Source organism: Cicer arietinum, chromosome 5 (genome assembly GCF_000331145.2).
Source record: "Cicer arietinum cultivar CDC Frontier isolate Library 1 chromosome 5, Cicar.CDCFrontier_v2.0, whole genome shotgun sequence".
Lineage (NCBI taxonomy): Eukaryota > Viridiplantae > Streptophyta > Magnoliopsida > Fabales > Fabaceae > Cicer > Cicer arietinum.
In genome coordinates this window covers 39,155,489-39,174,427 of record NC_021164.2, presented here as the reverse complement: position 1 = coordinate 39,174,427, position 18,939 = coordinate 39,155,489, and the positions used below count along the sequence as shown (strand labels likewise).

The window sequence follows — 18,939 nt, the reverse complement described above, 5'->3', positions numbered from 1 at the left end:
ACTTGTTAGATGCTAAAACCTTTAGAGGCAAAGTTATAATGCCAATTGAAGTGGAATTATTTGTCATAGGAAAATGGGATTTGAAATGTGACCTTTTAAAATTTTGGTTTAATAACAAACTCTTCTTATAATGGATTTGAATATCTAAGATAATTAACATAGTTGTAAAGAATAAGTGACAAATTAACATAAAGTGTTTGTTGTTTATGAATTGATGAGAATCTTAAAATAAATAACATTGAAGAAGTATCTTGAGACACCCTGTTGTCTCCTTGGTGGAATGTAGATAACTAATCCTTATTACATCATAAATAAGCGATATGATTAAAATATTTCATCAAGATATACATCAACAAAGAGAAAAATACATCAATAGCTTAATGGTACAAAAATGGTGGACGCTTCACTGGTTATACACAACAAGACATTAATGCATTTGTCGAAGTCGCCATTCCATATCCATGCGACCGAAATTGAGGATCACAAGTATGATAGGACAACATAGAGGATGTGCTCGTCTAATCCCTAACAATAGTCTTTTATGCTCGCTCATGGCCCTTCCCCTAGTGAATATGGCTAAATAGATGACAATAAATGTGGCTGGATCCGCCAACCCGTCTTTTTCCTTGACTTTCCATAACGCCGGTCTCAAGACAATCAAAATGGACATTCCATATGTTATGGATTGGTAGCTTTTGTGTATTGTGAATATGAGCCTAAAATACGTGTTAGTCATCCGAAGACTTCTATATACATAAGTAACAAGCCTCGTGTAGACTGTCGAGTTGTCCTCGCCATCAATGTTCCAAAAACCCTCACTATCATTGTCATGGTATTGGATCTCCAAATCACTCTAGAGATCCGAATGTGGAATCATAAAAAAATGAAGTGGGAAATAAACCCTGCCATATGTGATATAGAAAAAAAATGACATATCGAGAAAATATAGGCTAGATTTACATACAAGTATAACAGACGGTTGATGTATAAAAAATAAATATATATATATATATATATAAGACTAATATCAAGGAAATAAGAACATAAACATTTCATTAAATTCAAGTATGTAAATATTTCCTTGATTATGTAAACGCGTTTGAGTTTTCATTTTGAAATTAACCGTTACGCCATAAGTGGTTAGCTAATTCATTCTAACAATAATAAATAAGTCTTGTTGTCGGAGAACTACAACATCAACGAGGAATTTTATATTCTCAACTGTTATGTTACAATATTTACAAATTGAATTTGTTATTGATTTCTCTTCGAATGGAGTTGAAATAGTTAACTTATAATTGAGGGTTGCTAACACTAGTCCTATGAATTCAACACAAGTTTGGGTTATAAAGGAATGCATTGCAACCGAATTAAACAATATAGCTACCAACTTTCCATCAACTAAACACATACCTTAGATAAGTGATGAGTTTCACTTTGAACCCAACCTTGATATCTAATTTGATCCTTGTTACTAAATTCCTTTATTGAACTATTACTGAATTTTCTTTATCATTCTTGCCCTAATGTATTAGTGACAGAACCTTTAATTTCAAAGTAAACTCTAACTCCTTAGTGGATTTAAGATTAAAATTAAGTCTTACAGTACGTGAATTCTCTTATTAAAGTACTACCTTTGTAGCTAACTTAATTGGTTTCATGACTTGCATCTATCCATAGAATACAATATCATGAATTTATCATCTCAAGTATTCGTAAAGTCCACTTCCGTTTCAAAATACAAATCGTAGAACTTTTTAAAGTTGATCAAGCAATAAAAAGCATTAAACACATAGATGACAAAAAATAATTCAATAAATTCATTCATGTAACAATAAATCAAATCAGAAAAATAAGAGTTTCATCTTGTTTCACTCATCCTAACAAATAAGGTTTAGTTACTCATAGCAGAAATAGAAAATCTCAAATTAGAGAAGAATTACAAGAAATATTCATGAATGATTCTTGATAAAACTGCTCCAATGGTGTTAGAAACAGCTGTCTCTGAGTGTCTCTACTAGGGTGCAAGTCTCCAAACTTCCCAATAGCCAAAAAGATACCTAAAAAGTGAGAAAAACATGTTTTAATGTATATTGATGTGTGTTGCGCACCCCATGCACGGAATTTGCGCTTCTGGCTCAATTGAACAGTGTTAGGAATGTCAAAATGGGCCTCGGGCGCGGGTTTTGCGCTACAGGTGCAAAACCTCTTATGTCTGACGTATAATGTATTTGTCTCGTCCTTTGAGTCCAAATTTGGTTTCGGTGTATTCATGAAAGTTGTAGCTAAGAATCACAGCTTTCATTTGCACTTGGTTTGACTTCAATTGGACATCGATAACTCCAAATATGGCTGAAGTGCTCCACATTGGAAAAATTTCTACCTAATCAAGGAAATAAGAACATAAACATTTCATTAAATTCAAGAACTAAAATCAACAAAATATATCAAATAACTCCTTAAATTAACTAATGATTAAAGATATATAAGACTAAAATCAATGAAAAATATGTAAATGATGAAGAGTCATCAATAAGCTTTGTTGATTTTGAGGTCTTGACACTTTTAACGGTAAATAATCTCTTTGTGGATGGCTTATTATGGCCTTGAGGCCTCTATCCAGCATTAGAGTTATATGTGGGATCGTTCCTCTGATTCCCTTGTGCAATTTCTCCTTTTGGCCAATTTTTAAGAAAATGGCCCACCTGGAAGCAACAAAAATAACTTCTTAGGGTTCTCCTTCAATTGAATATCATCTGGTGCAATAATATGGGATGGATCTGCCATGTACTTCCTCAATTGCGATACATGGAACACATCATGTAAATTGGCTAAATTCGGTGGTAAAACAATTTGAAACGCCACTGGACCCACACGTCGAAGAATTTGGTATGGTCCAATAAACTTCGAAGTAAGCTTTTTAGACTTCAATGTCCTACCAACTCCAGTAGTAGGCGTCACTCTCAAGAATACATGTTCATCCTTATGAAACTCCAAGGGTCTCCCATGTCGATCAACATAACTCTTTTGCCTGCTCTGTGCTGTTCTTATCCGCTCTTGGATATGACGCACCTTCTCTGTAGTTTGTTGCACCAGCTCTAGCCCTGCGATTAAGTTTTCACCATCCTGATACCAACACAAGGGAGTTTAGCACTTGCGCCCATACAAAGCCTCGTACGGGCCATACAGATGCTTGCATGATAGCTATTATTATAGGTAAATTCAACAAAAGGCAATAGATCATCCCAACTTCCTCTATTATCTAATGTACAAGCTTTTAGCAAATCCTATAATGTTTGAATAGTTTTTTCAGTTTGACCATCAGTTTGAGGGTGGTAAGCGGAACTCAGTCTCAATTGAGTACCCAATGCCTCATGCAATGCTCCCCACAAACGAGAAGTGAACTTTGGATCTCTATCAAACACAATGCTAGATGGTATCCCCTGTAATCTAACAATTTCCGCAACGTGAATCCGTGCAAGCTTAGATACATTGTAAGTAGTCCTTACAAGTATGAAATGAGCGGATTTTGTGAGCCTGTCAATAATCACCCAAATGGAGTCAAATTTCTTTTGAGTCTTATGTAATGCCACCACAAAGTCCATAGATATGCTATCCCACTTCCACACTGGTACATCTAATGACTGCAACAATCCAACGGATTTTTGGTGTTCAACCTTAGCCTTTTGGCAAGTCAGGCAAGACGCCACATATTCCGCCACTTGTTTCTTCATTCCTAGCAACCAAAATCTTTGCTTCAAGTCTTTATACATCTTCTTAGTACCAGGGTGAATACTCAGTTTGCTCTTGTGGGCCTCATCCAAAATGGTTTTTCTCAACTCTGCATTATCCGACACACAAATACGTTTATTACACCACAAAATGTTATCTGGACCCATTTCAAATTCGGGAGCCTTGCCGGTCTCAACCAAATTTCGTCTCCCCTGAATAGCCTCATTGGTCGCTTGAAGGGCTTTTATCTCATTCATTAGTTTATTATCTACAATGATCATTCCATATTGTACTTTTCCCGACAAAGAATCCAAATTAAGATCCAAGTCGCAAAAATTCTCTAACAACTCTAACCCTTTCAATGTTATGGATGACAAATGGGCTCGCTTTCTACTCAAGGCATCAGCCACCACATTGGCTTTTCCTGGGTTTTAGTGCAACGTGAACTCATACTCCTTGATGAACTCCATCCATCTCCGCTGTCGGATATTAACAAGTATTTCAAACTTTTATGGTCACTGTATAAATCACAATTACACCCATACAGATAGTGCCTCAAAATATTTAGTGCAAAAACTATTGCAGCCAACTCCATGTCATGTGTGGGATAATTTTTTTCATGCACCTTCAACTGTCTTGAAGCATATGCTACCACTTGTTTGTTCTGCATAAGTACACAACCCAACCCTTGTAGAGAAGCATCACAATAAACTTCATATGGTTCTTCTGGTTGTGGCAACCCCAACACCGGTGATGTAGTTAGTTTCTCTTTCATCATCTGGAAACTCCTCTCACATTCCTCCATACATGCATAAATATGATTCTTCCTTGTGAGTTGTGTCAATGACGCTGCAATCTTGGCAAAACCCTCAATGAATCTTCTATATTATCCAACCAAGCCCAGAAAACTTATAATATGTGTGACGGTTTGTGGTTGTTTCCATGCCACCACGACCTCTACTTTAGTTGGGTCGACAGTGATACCTTCCCTTGAAATGACATGTCCCAAGAATTTCACCTCCTCCAACCAGAATTCACATTTCCCCAAATTAGCATACAATCGCTTGTCCTTCAAAACTTGCAAAACTTTGCGTAACTTCATGTTCCTCTCAGCTCTTAGAATAGATCAATATGTCATCAATGAAGACCACTACAAATTTGTCTAAGAAGGGGTGAAATATACGATTCACGTAATCCATGAAAATAGTTGGTGCATTGGTGACACCAAAAGGCATCACCAAATACTCAAAGTGTCCATAGCGAGTTCTGAATGATGTTTTAGGAATGTTGTCTCCCTTCACCCGAATCTGATGGTACCCTGACTTCAAATCAATCTTTGAAAATATGATTGCTCCTTTAAGTTGGTCCATCAAGTGATCAATGCGTGGCAAGGGATACCTATTTTTGATGGTGACTTTGTTAAGCTGATGGTAATCGACACAAAGTCTAGACCTTCCATCCTTCTTCTTCACTAGGAGCACCAGTGCTCCCCAAGGTGAGACACTCGGTCGTATGAACTATTTAGATAAAAGGTCTTCCAACTGATTTTGCATCTCTGACAATTCCGATGGAGACATTCTATAAGGGGAAATCGAAATAGGTCTTTTACCCGGAGTCACATCAATTGAAAAATCAATATCACGGATTGTGGGTAATCCTAGTACATCCAGCGGAAATACCTCTGGAAAATCTTTGACCACAAGTATCCCGTCTACCTCCACCTTTAGCTTCATATTGGCTGAGTTAAGGGAAACACATTTCTGAACTCCCCCTTTCAAAGAAAAGTTCAATTTATTGGTATCGAGGAATCGAGAAACACCTGGGTGTTGGAATATTATAGACTTACGAGCGCAATCCAATAGAACATAATGGCTTGACAACCAATCCATCCCAAGGATCACTCTTACATGCTTGAGGGGAATACAAATCAAATCAACATTGAATCTCATATCAAACACAATCAACGGACATTGCAAGCAAGCCGTATTACATTTCACCGATTTGGTAAAAGGTAGGGTAACCACCAAATCAAACGGCAAGGTAGTAACAACAATTTGGAGCGAATCCACCCAATCCAAAGAAATGAACGAGTGTGTTGTCCCCGAATATATATTACGTTAAGTGATTTTCTAGCAATTAAACACCCACCTTGGATAAGTTCAGAGGAAGATGGAGCTTCCTCTCCATTTCTATGGTAGACACGTCCCTTGACAGTAGGGCTTACAACATTTTTGTTGATATTGTTGCGGTTGACAGCTCTATCGTCCTTCCGTTCAGGGCATTCATTTGCAAAATGGTCTGGTTTCTGACAAATGTAACAAACCATTGGTCTGATTGGACACTCAGATATCTTGTGTCCTTCTCTATTGCAGCGAAAACACCTAACAGGGTACACCTGGTTCTGACTTGGAGTTTTTGGCCCTTGACCTTCCCCGTTTTGAGGTCGGGTTGATCTCTAGCATTCCCCAGTGGTCGGGGATATGGTTTGTGTTGTTGATGCTGCCTGCCCCTATTCTGTTGGTCGTTATGCCCCTGTTTCAAATATTAACATTTAGAGGCCAAGCTTATGACTCTCATGATATGGATGGATTTAAATCTCTACATGAGGTCTGATGGGTCCACCTACAACACCCCTATTCAGGCGGCTCTGTTTCATTTGCTCCACTTTCTTGCATTTCTCCACTAACACTTGATATTGGCATATCTCCAAGTGCCCCACTAACTCCTTAATTTCATACCTAATCCTGCTTTCGAACCTCTCACATATGTATTCTTCATCTATCTAATTTAGGAAATAGCGGAAGTGCTTTGCTAGGGACTCGAACTTTGCCGCATATTCCGCTATCGTGAGATTCCCTTGATACAACTTCAGAAATTGGGCCTCCTTCTCAACCCTAGCACTTTTCGGAAAGTATTTTTCTAGGAACTTATTCTTGAAAGCCTCCCAGGTCAACTCTTCATGATTTGTCTCCATCATTTTCTTCGCACCTCGCCACCAGTATTCAGCTTCACCAATCATCAAATAGGTCGCATACTCTACTTTCGCATTGTCAAGGCAGTGTAGGATCTCGAAGATCTTCTTGATTTCTTGCAACCAAAGATCAGCCTTGTCGGGGTCATGTTCCCCTTTGAATTTAGGCAGATCTTGTCGACGAAATTCATTCAATGCTCTTGCTGCACAGGCTGCTTCATCCCTATGATCCCTCTGTGCATCTCGTTGAGCCTGGACCATAGCTTGTTGGGCCATTGTTGCGGCCATTGCATTCATGGCTTGGGTCGCTTCATTCATGTCGTTTATTCCTTGGGGAACCGATCGATTTGTGCGACGAGCCATAACGCTTCTAAAATTATCTAATTAGGAAAATATTCTAACGTAATTTTAACTTTTGGGTAATACGAAAGTCTTTTATTGAACACTATATAGTAGGTTCGGGTTATACAACAAGTCGTTCTTTGGAGGGGTTCCCAGGAAAGAGAGGTAGGTCAATGGACCACTTAATAACCAAGTCTTTCCTTAGCCAGAATCCCCCCGATACAACTTTTTATGTATTATCCTTCCCTTCTATTTTGGGGATCATACAATTATACATAATATAGGGTTTAGAACATTGTCTTTAATTAAATACATTTAGATCACATGATGAAAGCTCAACAATTACTTTGTGATTTAGATTGAAATAATTTTAAATCGTGGTAATAAACTCATAATTCACAATATCATACAACCATAAATGTTTATTGCAATTAAAATTATTTCTAATCCTAGGATCAAGAATTTAAAACATATTTTTCGTCATAATTATTCAAAGAAATTAGACAATTAAATTCACATAATTAAAATTTAAATCATTAATGACATAAAATAGTTAGAAAATCAAACCCTTAGTATAAAAAAAAAGTAGAGAGTTTAAAATTAATAAAATAAAACAATCATACGATGAACAAGTAAAAAAACAAATCATAAAGATTTTAAAATTTAACAACTTAAATAAAACAATCATACGATGAACAAGTAAAAAATCATAAAGATTATAAAAGACAATGCCAATAAAAGCATCCAAGTAGTTATAGAGATTTTAGGTTTAAAAACAATTAAATAACACTATTAAACCAAATATTTAAAACATATATTTAATGACAAAAATCATGGATGTTATACAATTGATGACACACAATAGAAATTTAAGTAAAATTTAATAATTAGAAAACCAAGCAATTAACATATTTAATGGCACTTAATAGGAACTTAAGTAATTCTTAAAAATTCAAATTCAAGAAGGTTACACAATTAATAAATTAATAAAAGTTTAAGTAATTAATAAAATTCAATTTCAAGAAGGTTACATAATTAATGACACATAATAGACATTTAAATAATTAGTAAAATTCAAACAATTAGAAAATTATACAATTAATATGAGTAACATATCAGAAGAAACAAAACATGTGACATACACGAAGCGTCTCACCCAACCAAAGTCCGAGAAATAGTGCTCTGATACCACAATGTAACGCCCCGGATTTTGATCCAAGACATTACTTGAAAATATTTTTTTTCTTTCAAAAACGACATTATTTTTTTTTAAAGTAGTTCATCATAAAATCAATAAAATTTCTCTAGTAAATAGTTTGATTTCATTTTAAGAAATAACACAATGCAATTTATCGGATATTATTATTATTATTATTTTTGCAAAGACAATTTACTAATTGTAGAAAATGTTCACTTAAAAATAGAATAATTCAGGTTTTTCTTAGCGGAAGGACCCCGCCTCCGCATTTCTATTTAAAATCGACAATGAAAAGTAAATTAACTTAAAAATTGTACCACATCGGTCTTATCACTACAAACTTTATTATTATTTTATTAAAGTACTCCATTTTCCCACGCGCATGCGCCAAACAAACGTCATTCATGCAACTCTTCAAGATCGTTAGTACCTAAATGTTGGTGTAAGGGGTCAGTTCATCCCACGGCAAAATTAAACCAAATAATAAGTTAACAACCATAAAATATATATTTTTATATATAAAATCTTTTTGTAATAAAAGATTTAGAGAAATTGATTTTTTATTATAATTCACAAGGTGTATCAAAAGTTATAAAATGTATCTAAATAACTCAAGTAGTAACTCATCTTAGAACAAATAATTATATAAAAATGACAATAAAATGTATGTAAGTTATGCATGCTCCTAAATATATATGATCCGAATATAGTCAGTCACTAAGGCGTCCACACAGAAGTCACCTACACCAATGGGGAAAATTAAACCAGCCACTAAGACGTCCACAAAGATGCATATGGTATGTCATGACAATGATAATGATATTCGAAATGTACAAATCATTAGCCACTTAGACAACCACAAAGAAAGAAAATCATAACACAAATAACCAGCCACTTAGGCAACCACAAAGAAAACTATTCAAACCACAGATCACCAGCCACTTAGGCAACTACAAAGACAAATCATTCCAGATTAATTTTGTTTTAAATTACTTAAAACATCAAATTTATATTATCATGGATGTTCATAGTTAGAACTCAATAAATTCAACACATCAAATGTGACAAATATCTCAAAATCACCACTTTCATTTTAATAATCCATAAGATTCGATTTGGCTACGTGTTATTGATAAAAATAAAAACTCATATCACCAAGAATACAATAACAACATAAATTTCATTCATTTTACTAGAAAGTTTTCTGAATTCTAAAAATGGACTATTCATTAATGCATTCAATAATCAATTTTCTCATATTGTTAAAATTAAAAAAATATAAAATTCTTATCAATTTTCTCAAGATACATATATTGTTCATAAAAGTCAAGTTTTAAATTTAAAGTACTCAAAAGTCAAGACTTAAAATCAAATACATCATAATAAACATGTTAATAATTATATCATTATAAAAATTATAAATTTATAATTATGTACTCTAAAACATGTAAGACATTAAACATTTTCACTACAAACATATTGATCAAGGTATGATAATAAAAATATAACTCTTTAATTAATTTCATAAAGATAGAGATATTACTCAAAAGAAACAAACAAAGCATTATAGTTAATTTCTTTACGATGAAAATAAAATCGACTTTTTCTTTTAAGACATCCAGACATCATATCAATATATTACAATTGTTAATTTAATATCTAGCCTAACTCTGCATGGGGAAAAAGCCCTTACCTCAAGTGCTTTCCTTCCAGGTGACACTATAAAGCCCTCGAAAATCTCACCAAGATGAATGAACAAAAGTTTATAACTTCGATCAGAATGCGAGGAAATGTAAGGGTGGTTGTTTGAGTGGCTTAGAAAATATTTGTGATAAATGTAATGTTGGTAATGGCGTGTGAGTTATTATGACTTATTTTTCTCTACTGCAAGTTTAATTGTGTTCTAAGAAGGAGAGGTGTATGTGACTAATAAAGGAGGCATGGAGCTAATCAGAGAGAATGAATAATTCTCTTCATTGAGTTTAATTGCACACATGAATAAGGAATTAAATTGGAATAATGTCATTCAATGACCAACCGTTAAGAATTAATTGGCATTCATGTATTTATTCTTGCTAGTTACACATTTGAATAGACACAATGTAAACTAAATGTTATTAAAATAAAATATAGTTATAAAAAATAGTAGTGTGGGAGATTCAATTTTGACTTAGTCAAAATTGGCTTGGTCATTGTTTACTCTAAGACAGATATTTCTACGAGTTTTAATTAGTTAATAATAAAAATTCCAATAATGAATTATTTAATATAAAAATACTTCATCAAATAATTAAATATCCAAAGAATAATTATCTTACTATCGTCACACTAAATTAATAAAAAAGAATAAACAAAGGTGTTACAGGGACAATCCTTGTTGAGATGCACTTCCCCACATGTGAAATAACAAAGTGCTAAATGTCTTGGCGTTCCATTATATGGTATAGGTCGTTGATATGGTTCATCTTTCCTTTACTGGCGTCTTCCTCCTTGACCTCAATTAAAGTTTCCTATGTTATTATTGTTATGAATCGATCCTCTAGATCAGCATTGGTTTCTCCGATTATCCATTCCTTCAATTTCCAGATAACACTTGATTAACTCATTAAAACTCTCGATGTGAAAAGGCAAAACAACCCTTTGGATATCATGACACAGTCTATCTTGATACTTGTCACACATCCAATCCTCTTGTGAATGCAACTGATAAAACTCCGAACACTTCAGCAACGACTCAAACTTTTTCGTATATTCTCTAATAGTCATCATACCTTGGTGCAAGTTGTGGATTTATTTCTCGTTTTTCTTTCTCTATTATTTCCTCTCTACCATACATTAGCATATCTATTACATCGAATGGTAAATATTTTCTTAGTTTTTTTTTAGAGTGTAATAGTCGTTGTTATAATCATTTTGTTAAAATATACTACTCAAGTTCCAAATCTTTGCATTCAAATCCGATGGTGGTGTTAGTGTGCCTTCAACAATATGGGGTTGTCAATTGTGTGGAGAAGACTTGGCTAGTAGAGTCAAGGTGTGTGTGCTCCTCAAAAGTTTGGGGTTGTTAGGCTATTTGAGAAGTTAGGTTTGGAGGGTCAGGTGCTTTGTAATTTAAGTTGTGGAATTAGTGGATTAAATCCTTTCGAGTGAAGCGAACGGATGTAGCCAAGTTAGTGGTGAACCAGGAAAAAAAATTTGTGTCACTTTATTCTTGCACTGCTTAATTTGTTATTAATTCTACTCCAAGTAAATCATCAAGTTTGAATCAGTTTAATCAAATAATGAATTATTTACAAGAATATATGATCAAGAATTGTTTAAAAGAAGAAACACTCACAAGAAAATACATTTATTATTTGCAAATATATGTTTCAGATTTTGTAAGGACAAAGGAGAAACCCTAATCTATTCTATAAATAGATACTCAAGGCTAAAGAAGAAAATAAGAGAACTCAAAGGCACAAAGTTTCCTAAGCTATTAGAGTTCATAAGGTTAAGGTCTAGAGAAACACTTGCTCAAAAGAAATATTTTCAAAGTGTTTTCTAGTATGAGAGTCATTATTACAATCAACTTATTAGAAGCAAACCAAGTTGTTCCAAACTCTTGTAACCCAGCATGATAGTGGCTTTCGTGTTCCTCAAGCAATATGTAGATTTTCAGGTAGTGTTGAGAAGACTTGGCTTATCATAGTCATTGCAACTTTATAGGCTTCTCGTTAGAGGCAACATTTTATAATGTGTTGCAATTGTTAGATCCAACAGAACATGAGCATCAAAGGTAGGCTTGAACAATAGAGTTTAGAGGCAAGCTTTAATGTTACACTTCAAAGGCATGCTCAACAATATTTTTCATTAGAAGCATGCTAAAGTTACTATTCATTAGAGACATGCAAAAGTTATTGTTCATCAGAGGCATGCTAAAGTTACTATTTGTCAGAGGCATACTAAAGTTACTATTCATGAGAGGCATTATTGCTCACAGTAGCATGCTAAAGTTACTAGAAGCACACTAATTTAACCGAAGCACGTTGAGCTGCCAGTAGCACGTTGAACTACTAAAAATACGTTGAACTACCAGAAGCACACTATCAAAGGAAAACGTGCGTACTTTCCTAGAATGTACATTAGTCCGATTTTGAGTATTTAGTTGACTTATTTGACATTGTTTCCTCTTAACTTTTTACTTCCTTTGGTGACTTCCTCTTGTGGTTTCCTCGGGCCGATTCTTTTTGATTCTTTTTGATTTTTTGTTCTAATTCTTGGTTCGAACCATCTCCCATTTGCTTATGATATTTGCTTAGTATTTCTTCTTCTGATGTTTTTCTTCCTATATCTTGCTTCTTATACATTCTTCTGATTTCCTATTCTAATTTCTGGACACTTAAAGTAGTCATTAGTGCAATAAATTATTCTCATAAAATACCTTTATTAACATCAAAACTACTAGGTTCCAACAACTATCAAAGACATAAATTTCACTAACACACTCACGTGACAAGAACAACATTCGTCCCATCTCTTTTACCATACAATGCAATCTTGTAGTGCTTTTTATTTTATTTTAATGTTAATTAATTTTTTAATGTAAAAACAATAAAGGTTATGGAGGTTGTTGCCATAGTTTTATTTTTTGAGACATAAATACTCCCCCATTTCACTCTCCTTTCTCACACACCTTACAATTTTGAGACACACTCCTCAATCCTCATCCACTCCTCTTCTCCATAATTGAGAACCCAACACCAAATAGATGAAAAATCACAAGATATTCACCCTCAAGTAACTCTTTTCAATTGTGCATGTAAGACCAATCCCCCATGATCCATCATATATATAGAGCTTAGGATGACAACAAGAAGAAGGGAGAAAATTTCTGCACAGTGTGTTTGAGAAGGCAAGGATCAAGGTGTTGGTTGTTAGTCGATTTGAGACTAGAGTTGGTCGTTTATAGACCAGATCTATTTGGCTGGTAGTGTTTGGGAGTCTACTTCCACATTGTTTGTTGTTCATACTCAAAATCTATATTATTAATTAGTATAAATTTGTTTACGTTGAAATTTTGACTTTCCTTAGTGAAAATTTGGTTGGTTTGTTTATGGATACTTCATGTTTCTTTACTTCTTTTTCTTCCTACTTGAATCTAGTATATTATTCTTTTTAATTCTTAAATCGTAGAAATCCGATCGAAGAACTTGCTTAAGCCGACAAAATATAACCCGCACAAATCAAATTTACACACGATCGAAATTGGGTTTATTTATAACACTTGAGGTTTATCATGCGTTGAGGTTTTAGGACCGAGACTGACTAAAATAGATTGCTTTTCCACCCTTACTTGCACTTGTCCTTTAGTGTCGAACATCCTTTGCTTCTTGAACTTGCTTGCTTCCTTCATGGGTCAGAATTAGACTATCATAAATACTTTTTGTTGTCTCTTTGTTGGTGCACTTGTCAAACTCCTTGAAGCTAATAGCATTTATCATGAATGTTTTGGACTTATGATGCATCTTGAACGTCTTCTAATCAGCATTCATCTCCTTTCTTCGAGGTCTCCTTGTTTAAGCTTTTAGCAATACTTTTTTGGTTCTTTGGAGGTTACATAAGCACTAGACTAATTGTCTCAAGATCATTCGAAGATTTTCTTTTTGAGTTTGTCATATCTTCAAGGTAGACAATAGTTGTGCGAACAAAATGGTTAATCATGGTTTCCATGTTTATGGTGTGATAAGGTGGGTTTTCATTCCAAGTTTCATCTATGATGATTTTGCTTGTAACAAGAATGGTCTTTTTTTTTTTTTTTTATTTCCATTTTAGTATTGTTTACTCAGTTGATTTCGAATTTTTGTCTTTCTTTTCACTTTTTATTTCGCTCTGCACTCTTTTTGTCTTTCACCAGACATTATCCTTTTGGGGTTTTACAAGTATAGTTTTAATGAGACAGATGTAGTTGTTGGATTGTACCCTTCGATTTATTACCTTGATGCTCATGTTTCTTTGTCCTTATTTATTTAATAGTATTTATTTGAATGCTCCAAATGATAGGTGGTGGTTGTAAGGTTCCTACATAGATGAGATTTCATCTCCACCATGTGATGTCCTTACACTCTTATTTTGCTTTTTGCATAAAAAATATTCTTCCAATTTAAATTTGAGCTCTATAGAACAAAAACTTACTTCATTAAAATTTGAAGTTGAGTTCTATCCGTCATTTTTTACAAATAAATAGTAATATCTTTTTTTTAACTTATTTAGTTTCTGCAAGTTTATTTAATATCGATTTCATTCAATTGAGAATTTGGTGGAGAATTTACTATTTTATGTTTTTGGTCGATAGAAAGATTAAGAAACTAGACAATTCTATTTTGAATGATTTTTTAAATAATATTTTCTAAATCAATAATTTTAGTCTCTGTTTTTAAATCAATTTATATGTACCAATCGAATTTTTTAATAGTTTTTTGCAAATATGTTTAGAACATTATAAGAATTTTTTTATAAAAATTTAAAATATTTAAAAAAAATAAATATAAAATTTTAAGCGCTAAAAATACAAAAAAAGTTATATTTAATTTATACATTGTTAAATATTTTAAATTTTTGTAAGAGATATTCTTATAATGTTATAAACTTGTATGCAATAAATTAGTTAAAATTGCTCACAATACACGTGAATTCCTTTAAAAGCAAGAACAAAAGTTGTTGACTGAAAAATATTTGATGACCATTTTTTGAAGAAAAATTTTAGATGAACTAAAAATAAAATATAGAATATTTATAAGACTAAAAATTTATTTAATACAAAATATTATTATCATCTGAAATTTATTTTATTGACTTTAATCATATCATTTAGTTGGTGCAAAAATAACACCACAATTTTATAACGCAGTTTTAATGTATTTTTAAAAAATTTCTTTTAACTTGCACCCATTTATTTCTACAATAGAGAATTTATTAAATAGTCCTGTATTTTAAATTTGTATACACTTATGATGTTTTAATTATTAGGTTAAATTATATTATTGATTTTTTGAGTTATTTTTAAGTTTCACTTTATTTTATAAGGTATTTTTATTTTATTTTATTTTGATCTCTTAAATTGTAAATATTTTAGCTTCTTAAGTTACAAATCAGACATTCTGCTATCTTAAGTTACAATATTAAACACTATTAAAAATGATCAAAATGTATAATATTTATAACTTAAAAGACTAAAATATTTAATATTTATAACTTAAGAGATTAATATAAAATAAATAAAAAATTATTTAAAGACTAAAATATTTAATATTTTTAAAGTTAAAAGAACTAAAATAAAATAAATAAAATTTAAAATATTAAAATAAAATCTAAATATAATTTAAGAGACTTTACGGTAAATCTTAACTATGGTATAAAGTGGAGTAAATCTTAATTATGGTAAAAAAGTGGAGTTTTACCTCATAAGATTCGAATAGGATTATGTACATGATCTTTTGGAAAAAATGAATACCTGATCTTTTGGAAAAAATGAATACCTACTGTTAATATAAAGGTCAGAAACGTACATCCAATAATTCCATGGCACATGCGTAAGTAACTACCAGGTTTGTTGAAATCCAGCCAAGTGTCGTTCTTCTTCGATTCCTTTGTAAACATTTGGTCAAGCTCCGTTTGATTTCACCACCAACTTCTCCTCCGATCAATCTCCGGCAATCCCTTCGATCAATCTCCGGTATGATTTTACGTTATTCACTCTCAACACTTCATCTATACGTATGCATGCACTATCTTCTGTTTCTGCATTAAATTATCACTTTAATCATAATTTTTCTGAGATTCAATTTCTTCAATTATATACCTCATTTTCGGTGGATGAAATGGACATGAAAGTAATAGAGATTGTTCGTTCTTGTATTGAATCTGATTTGTTGGAATTGGAATTGGAAAGGTGGGTATAGAGAAATCGGGAACGATGAGTGAGGTATTTGATGGGTACGAGCGTCAATACTGTGAGCTATCGGCGAATGTTTCGCGGCAATGCACTGCAGCTTCTGCTCTTGATGGAGGTAACCTTATTCTCTTTGTTGAGGTTAATGATTTTGAAATTATTATGATTGTGAAAAAACTATAGAAAAAAAAATGAGAATGTTGTTTTGCATTGTAAAGCTAATGATCAGATATAAATTAAGGTTGACAAGATATTGAATTGTGAATTTAGGCATGTTAGACTTCAAGATTATTTTTGATATTAAGACTATTTGGGAGAACTTATGAAAACAGCTTAAGACATATCTTTAAGTTATTTTCATCTTATTTTTATAAACTGACTAGAATAGCTCATGAAAACAATTTATAGCTTATGAAGAGAATTTTGACTTTATTTTATCTTTTGTTATAAAAATTAGCTTATACATAAGCATCGATATGGTAAACGCTTAACTAAATTGTTGTTGATCCAAATTGGACTTACAATATTGTCACATTTCATGTGTTTTAAATATTTGTATTGGAAACAAAGTGAAGATGAGGTCACAATATTGTAAATAAAAGTGAAAACAGAAAATGTGTTCCAAAACAAAATAGGTGCTTAGCTTTTTAAACAGTTTTTTTTGACAGTTTGCTAAGTTGGGTAGGTTTACTTCTATTGCAAGGCTGGTTCTTTGAATGTTTTTATAGAAAGGGTAGTTGTAATTTTGAGTTGTTTACCCTCAATGGTTCTTCACGAGTGCTGCTTGTTTTATTTAGTGGATGTTCTTTGCTAAATCATGTGCATCAACTTGCTTGATTGAGATCTCATACTTGAGAATATGCAGGGCAGTGTGAAAATTTTAGCTTCTATGGTCACTATTTTTCGCTAGAATGCTAAATGCTTCGCTTTTGAAGTTGGTGTCTTGCATATTGCAACTGGTGGATGTGATATTTAATATGATTTTAAATTTCTATTTTGCTAGTTTCAGCTGATGCAATGAAAAGTACTATTGGAAACATAAACTTACATCTAAGGCTAATTCTGGGTGAAATGCTAGTTAAAGAGCATCTCCTTGTGATAATTATTTATATTGATTTGTTTTCGTTGACTAGACTTAAGCTAATTTGTTATGGATGCAATATTTTAGTTCCCATCCCCCCCCACACACAAAGAGTTATACTTTTCCTCTTAATGACTTGTCAGTTACCATTTTGTGCTGTAGAACTGAAGAAGCAGAAACTTTCTGAAACAAAAGCTGGATTAGAGGATGCTGATACGTTGGTATAATTGAACCTCTCTCCTCCTCTTCCTCCTCCTCCCCTGTGACTTTTGACTAAAAATTCCCGCTTGAAAATGTTCAGATTCGGAAAATGGACCTTGAGGCTAGGAGCTTGCAGCCAAGTATGAAGGCAACTCTTCTTGCCAAATTAAGGGAATATAAAACTGATTTGAACAATTTGAAAAATGAAGTTAAAAGAATCACATCAGCTAACGTCAACCTCACTGCTCGAGATGAGTTGTTGGAGTTAGGAAGGGCTGATTCACTGGCGGTATATGTCATTTCCATCCTTTCTCAGATATAAATAAGTGTTGACGCTTTTGCTTTTGAACTGTTAGTTTAGATTACTACTACACATGTAAAAAGATGGTGATACTAGTGCAATTCTGGTACATTTGTATTGTGCTAAAGGCCTGTTCTTAGTGGAAGTCATGATTCATGAATTGTAATATGAGCCTCCAAGCCAATGTGGTACATTCATAAAACATCTAAATGGACTGAACATTTAACTCAACATTGGGTTCTTTCGACTTTGAGTTTCACTTGTGTATATCAAAAACTATGCTTCTTATGTACATCAACAATTTGGCCTCTCTTAATTTATTATGCATTCTCATTACTACTTATGGATACTAGAACAGGTATCAAATGATCAAAAGGGGAGACTTTTGATGTCTACTGAGAGATTAAATCAATCTAGTGATAGGATAAAGGAGAGCAGAAAAACATTGCTGGATACAGAGGAACTTGGTGTCTCCATTCTCCAAGATTTGCATCTACAACGCCAATCTCTACTCCATGCCCATAAATCGGTAAGTTCCACCACTTAGATTTCCACTTTGTAATGCATTGGCCCCTGTGTCCAATTGGTTTAGCATTTGATACTCAAGCTCAACAAATAAAATAAAGCACTTCACTATTAAAAATGGTTTTCCCTATTAGCTGAACTTTTTTTCTTTTTCATCCAGCTCCATGGAGTGGATGATAACATTAGCAAGAGCAAGAAAATTTTGGCCGCCATGTCAAAAAGAATGAGCAGAAACAAATGGATTGTTGGCTCCTTGATGACAGCTCTGGTCCTTGCAATCATATTAATTCTATATTTTAAGCTAACACATTAGACTCCAATTTTTGCTTGTTATATGGTCTAGTTGTACCTCACATTTAAGTGTCAGCTGCCCATCAATGTGACAGTGTTTCAAGAGTGATTGAGCAATAGTTCTCACCTGTTTCTCGTAGAACATTTAAAATTCTTTCATTCAAGCAAATGAGATCGTTTCATCTTTTATGTGTCATTGTTCAAATAATATTATGAATCTTTGAGCTAGCATATGCAAAAAACAGCAGAAAAATCGTCAGTATTGAAGAAAAAAGTTTGCAAATTAAACAATGGAACAGCAATAATTTGTTGTCAGTCAATATTTATGATTTCACTCTTCCAAAGTGAATCTGAATTTAGAGGATAT

At 33.1% G+C, this 18,939-nt stretch overlaps 2 protein-coding genes across 4 annotated transcripts; one reads left to right on the top strand and one right to left on the bottom strand.

The window, feature by feature from the left end:
• Nucleotides 1–5,249: 5,249 nt before the first annotated feature.
• Nucleotides 5,250–7,066, bottom strand: LOC105852119 (uncharacterized). Its single transcript, XM_012715738.1, has 4 exons — nt 6,563–7,066; nt 6,139–6,264; nt 5,849–6,037; nt 5,250–5,642 (listed from the first exon to the last, which is right to left on the bottom strand). Exons 1-4 carry the CDS (start codon nt 7,064–7,066, stop codon nt 5,250–5,252), a joined length of 1,212 nt encoding a protein of 403 aa, XP_012571192.1.
• An 8,654-nt stretch (nt 7,067–15,720) lies between these two features.
• On the top strand, nt 15,721–18,761 carry LOC101514691 (vesicle transport v-SNARE 13-like). 3 transcript variants are annotated; one of them, XM_073368454.1, is made up of 6 exons: nt 15,721–15,957; nt 16,184–16,291; nt 17,417–17,475; nt 17,556–17,744; nt 18,115–18,285; nt 18,442–18,761. In XM_073368454.1, exons 2-6 carry the CDS (start codon nt 16,198–16,200, stop codon nt 18,592–18,594), a joined length of 666 nt encoding a protein of 221 aa, XP_073224555.1. In that variant the 5' UTR covers nt 15,721–15,957; nt 16,184–16,197; the 3' UTR covers nt 18,595–18,761. The 3 variants fall into 3 exon arrangements, with proteins under 3 accessions (XP_073224555.1, XP_004500015.1, XP_012571181.1); XM_004499958.4 differs by having other exon boundaries at nt 15,724–15,957; nt 16,174–16,291; XM_012715727.3 differs by lacking the exon at nt 15,721–15,957 and having other exon boundaries at nt 16,205–16,291; nt 17,417–17,471.
• Nucleotides 18,762–18,939: the final 178 nt, after the last annotated feature.

Excerpts from the sequence above, each read along its gene's own strand:
- LOC105852119 (XM_012715738.1), bottom strand. The coding sequence starts at position 7,066 with ATGGCTCGTCGCACAAATCGATCGGTTCCCCAAGGAATAAACGACATG. Across the intron at positions 6,038-6,138 it reads TCAAGGGCCAAAAACTCCAA|AAACCAGACCATTTTGCAAA; the intron begins GTCAGAACCAGG and ends TACATTTGTCAG. Across the intron at positions 5,643-5,848 it reads TTGCTAGAAAATCACTTAAC|CATGTAAGAGTGATCCTTGG; the intron begins GTAATATATATT and ends ATTCCCCTCAAG.
- LOC101514691 (XM_073368454.1), top strand. The coding sequence starts at position 16,198 with ATGAGTGAGGTATTTGATGGGTACGAGCGTCAATACTGTGAGCTATCG. Across the intron at positions 16,292-17,416 it reads AGCTTCTGCTCTTGATGGAG|AACTGAAGAAGCAGAAACTT; the intron begins GTAACCTTATTC and ends TTTGTGCTGTAG. Across the intron at positions 17,476-17,555 it reads TAGAGGATGCTGATACGTTG|ATTCGGAAAATGGACCTTGA; the intron begins GTATAATTGAAC and ends GAAAATGTTCAG.